The 4,974-nt window shown below is 38.6% G+C and overlaps 1 protein-coding gene across 2 annotated transcripts in view; it reads left to right on the top strand.

Annotated features, from left to right (window-relative positions):
- Positions 1 to 4,974, top strand: part of Coq2 (coenzyme Q2, polyprenyltransferase) — an 18,898-nt gene that overhangs the window by 1,148 nt on the left and 12,776 nt on the right. For both annotated transcript variants that reach the window (XM_010617749.3, XM_010617741.3), the window contains exon 2: positions 2,797 to 2,963. In XM_010617749.3, the coding sequence (XP_010616051.1) occupies positions 2,797 to 2,963 (167 nt within the window). The remainder of the gene's footprint in view (positions 1 to 2,796; positions 2,964 to 4,974) is intronic.

The raw sequence follows: 4,974 nt of genomic DNA, 5'->3' as shown, positions 1-4,974 counted from the left end.
ATATATATATATATATATACACACACACATATATGTATGAAAAGACTAATAATAGTATGTTATACATCAGTAGCAGCAACAGCTTTTCCAGGTTCTGCAGTCATCTGAACACAATTATAGACATTTAGCACATTCCATTAAATACAAAACAAAACAAAGAAAAGAATAATATCCAGAAAACAGCAAAGTTCTGTTGCTGTTGTGGTACCTGGCACCATTTTTTTTTATTAGCATCTTAATCATCATCTGGAAAGAGAACATTCTAGACTAATATCATTAAATGTAGCTCTGATAAAGCACGGTCCCTACTATGTATCATAAAGCAGGTATAAGATATTTTACATTCATAGAGGTATGATACAGTACCGTCCTACATCATTAATACTAGAATCAGTTTTGGTTTGAAATTTACTTTGTCTGCAAATAGGATTGCTACCCCTGTTTTTTTCTGGGCTCCTGTCACATGGAGAATTGTTTTCTATCTTTTCACTTTCAGTCTGTGGGCTTCTTTTTGCGCTAGTTGTGTTTCCGGTATACAACATATTGTTGGATTTTGCTTCTTATTCCATTTTGCCAGTCTATTTCTCTTGATTGGTGAGTTGAGGCCATTGACATTGCTGGTTATAACTGATATGTACTGACTTATTATTGACATGTTATTGGCCTTTTGTTGACTCTTTTTACTTTTTCACCTTCTCCTTTTAATTTCTTGCCTTGCCTATTTGATTTGCTCTGTTGGGCCTCATGGTGTTGTTGCCTTCATTGTCTTTTTCTAGGATCTTGTTTAGAATTGCTTGTAGTGCTGGTTTGGTATTCATGTAGTTTCTCAGGTGTTCTTTGTCGTGGAAGTGTCTTATTTCCCCCTCCATTTTGAAAGAGAGTTTTGCTGGATACATCAGTCTAGGTTGGAGGTTGTTCTCTTTTAGTACTTGAAATATCTCATTCCAGGCTCTCCTTGCCCCAAGGGTTTGTGTTGAAAAGTCTGCTTTGATTCTGATGGGCTTTCCTTTATATGTGGTTTGTTTCTTTTCTCTTACTGCTTGTAGTATTTTGTTCTTCTGCTGGGTTTCTGGGATCTTGATTATTATATGTCTAGGTGTAGATTTTTTTTTTTTATTGTGGCTATTTGGGGTCCTATATGCCTCAGTTATCAGAATGTCAAATTCTTCCTCTCTGTTTGGGAAGTTTTCTGTCATTAATTCTGCAAACAGCTTTTCAAAGTCATTTGTATTTTCTCCTGCTACTTCATGGATTCCTGTCAGTCTTATGTTATTCTTTGCATCATCTGAGAGTTGTTGAATCGATTTTTCATGATCTCTTACTGTTTTTAAGAGACCTCTCTTTTCATGGTCACTGACTGCAATCTTATCGTCTATATCTGAGAGCCTCTCTTCACATTCTTTTATTCTTTTGTGTACACACTTTCAATAGAGTGTTTAATCTCCTTGATATCTATTTGAATCTGTTTTATGGATTCCATTTCTTTCCTATGTTGGGCATTTATTTTTTCCATTTCTTTCTTATGCTGGGCCTTCATGGCTTCTATCATGGTCCTGAGCTCATCTATTTTTTTGTCAGTTTCTGCTCTAGAGTCTTGAATCATGACTTCCATTTTGCTCACTATCTCTATGGTTATCTGGGAAATTATTTCTATTTTGAATTTTTCTAGAGCCTGATTGATCTGTTTTGTTCCTTCCTGTGCTTTGAGTTCAGGGTGTCCTGGTGGTTCACTATTCGACCTTTTCATCCTCATTTGCCGTACTGTTTGCCATTGGTAAACTGGAAGTCTGTCTTTGTGTCTCGCTTAAGTGTTTTCTCATTTTTATTTTTGTTGTCGGACTGTCCTTAGTTTAATCTCTGGATTATCACCCAAATCTTCCTGATATAGTTGCGCCCTACCTTCTGTGTCTCTAGCGAACCACAGACATTCTCATCTCCATAACATCAGAGAAAACAGCTCATCAAATCAACCGCAATGCTTTACCCCAACTGATTCAATCAGCAACACATTAAGATCAAGCACAACTTGGACACTGACCACCGGTGCTAGTCACTAGTCTATCACCCTTAAATCATTTGAATTAAATTGAAATCAAGAAGCAGTCCAGAACATGACTGCAGTGAATAAAATTTCAATATAGTGTATTTACCATTTAATGGCTCAGACAGAGTGAGGATGCAAGACCCCTGATCTCAGTTAGCTGATGGCTGAACCCCATGACGCTGACTGACCTCAGGCTGCAAGGTCCAGACTGAGTTCCCCAACCTTCTAAATGGATGAACTCCACAACATTCTATTACAGGTTTCCCACGCCCTTTCTTTAAAGATGTTCAAAGTTGGGAACTCAGAAAAATACCCTTGACCACCTCTGTCTTTGCAGAGTGGGTCCAAAGACTTGCACAGTCAGGAGGTCTGAGAGTGCGGGGGGAGGGTGCTTATGGAGGTTCTGGGGCGCCCGCGCAGCTACCTTCCCAGCGCTTGAGTGATGGCGGTTGGGTCAGGAGCTGGTGTGGTTCTCGAGCCATTTGTATTTCTTCTCTATAAATATTACTTTATTATGTCTTTTGTGTGTTTCCTGATTGGATGACTTATTTTTTTATTCTCCATTTCTAGGGGTTCTTTACATATTAGGGAGAATAGTCAGTCCTTTATAATATGATATGTATATTTCTGAGTTTCTTAAAGTATTTTTTTTTACTTGCTTAGAGTGTTTCTTTAGGACATGGTGGTTAAACAAATGAAGACCAGTTAACTGACTTGAATTCCCACCTTTTTGTCTTTCTACTTTTGTTTAGGAACCTGGTTGTTGTATTTGCCGTGTACCTGGAGCATTGGTTTGGCAGCTGAGCCTGGGTGTTTTCCAGATTGGTACATGTTATCCCTCTTTGGCACTGGAGCTATTCTGATGCGTGGAGCAGGCTGTACCATTAATGACATGTGGGACCGTGAATATGATAAAAAGGTAGTGTCAACCTGGGAAGTAACAAAAGGCAGCTCTCAATTCTGCAGAATGCCTTGGTTGCATCACTTTTGAGTGCTACATAAAGCAGCTTGCGAAGTGTGGGCCTGAGGGAACAGCTGGTCGTGCAGGTGAAGTTCACTTTCTTTCACGACACAGGGCAAGGTGTGTATTTTGACAGTGAAGAATGTGGAAGGTGAAGGTAAAGGAGTTAAAGGCTAGGAATGTAAGTGAGAAATCCATCCTGAACCTTTTTTATCCAAAAGGTTGGCCATCCCTCCTTTTGAGATGCACTTTGGAACCCTGACTTCTTTTTTTTTTTTTTGGTGGTTGGTACTGGGAATGAAACCCAAGGCCTCCTCCATACAACTCTGCTAAGTGCCTGTCTACCACTGAGCTGAGTTGTCTTCCCAAATCAAATCTTAATTTAACTGAATCAAGGCAGTGCTATTAGCATTACCTGTACCGGAGCACCCACTTATTCTGTTTGCTTTTCAGGGTTTCAGTTACCCACTGTCAACCACGATACAAAAATATTGGCACTGGGGATTTAGGTCAGTGGCACCGCACCTGCTTTGCAAGTGCAAGGTCCTGAGTTCGATCCCTGGTACCAGAAAAAAATTAAATGAAGGTTTTCAGAAACAGTTCATGAGCTTTAAATTGTGCACCATTCTGAGTAGTGTGAAGACATCTCTTACTAAAGTATATTGTTATAATTGTTTTAATTACTATGGTTACTCACCGTATCTAAAATATAAATTTAATTTCCCATTGGTAGGTATTTATGAGAAGAAGCATAGTATAGTTGGAGTTTGGTACTGTGCGATTTCAGGCATCTAGTGACGGTCTTAGAATGTGTCCCCCATTGATAAGGAGTAACTGTAATTAGTTACTTGAAGAGACACAACTTTATTCTTTTTCTTCTTAGAAAAATGTTACATGCTTGTTTAGAAAAATTCTGTAAATGCAGAAATGAAAAGTTAGAAAGTACACATCCTTGTCTTCTCCTTAGTCCTCAGAGAAAACTTTGGTTAACAGTTTACCCCACTGTATTCCTCTGTATTATTTTGGGCATATTCTAATGCATGTGTTTAATTATTTCTTTGTTATTCAACAGACCTTTACTTTCTCAGAGAGAGAGGCCATTTTGTTTCCTTTTTATTCCAGTGGCTGTGCCCTGTGTTCAGGATCATTAAGTGTTTGTGTAAATAATTAATTTTGAATTGAAAGGAAGCCTATATTAAATTATATAATTTCTGTAAACATGTAATCATCACCCCTAGTTTACCTTTCATATATTCTAAATTTTCTTGAAGCAAAACACGCATAGAAGAATTTTTAGTTTATAGCACAGTGTCACATTCATACCATTTTAATTAAGAGAAATTTATTGAATACTTGCTGTGTATGGGACCAGTAACAAGGTCTCAGTTGCATGATGGGAAACATGCTGACCTCAGGATTGGTGTATTATAATCCAGTGACAGTTCCGTGAGAATGCTACCCACCTCTTAGCTGAAGGGAGGCCCAGAGAGAACTTGCCAGGAGTAGGGGACTAGGGTTTAGCTTTGAACTCTGTCAGGATAAGATGGCACAAGAGTAGGAGGCTGGAGGTTGAAGGCTACAGTAGGCAGAAGGAACAGCAGGCTCAGGGGGACAATATATTACATTTGATAACTACAGCCGGGCAGTAGGACAGGATGTAGAGGAGAGTGGCAGGAGCTGTATGACAAAGTGACTCCATGCGCTGACATGGTTGGGGTGCCTGATTTCCCAGCAGATGCACCCTTCTTGATTTAGAGGCTCACACTTCCATTTGTTTATGAGGATTAGATCTGTTTAGATAAACATGAGATTATTTGGAAAGCATTTTGTTCTTAATAACCTACTACCAAAACTAATTTAAGACCTGTGATTGAATAGGGAACTTGAAGATGAAATGCAAAATTGTTATTTTTTTCTGTGTTTTGGGTTTTTTTTTTTTTTTTTTTGGGTTGTTTTTTTCCCTGGGGAT

Source organism: Fukomys damarensis, unplaced genomic scaffold, assembly GCF_012274545.1.
Source record: "Fukomys damarensis isolate Sample0158 unplaced genomic scaffold, DMR_v1.0_HiC HiC_scaffold_37, whole genome shotgun sequence".
Lineage (NCBI taxonomy): Eukaryota > Metazoa > Chordata > Mammalia > Rodentia > Bathyergidae > Fukomys > Fukomys damarensis.
This window is presented reverse-complemented; position numbering and strand designations above follow the sequence as displayed.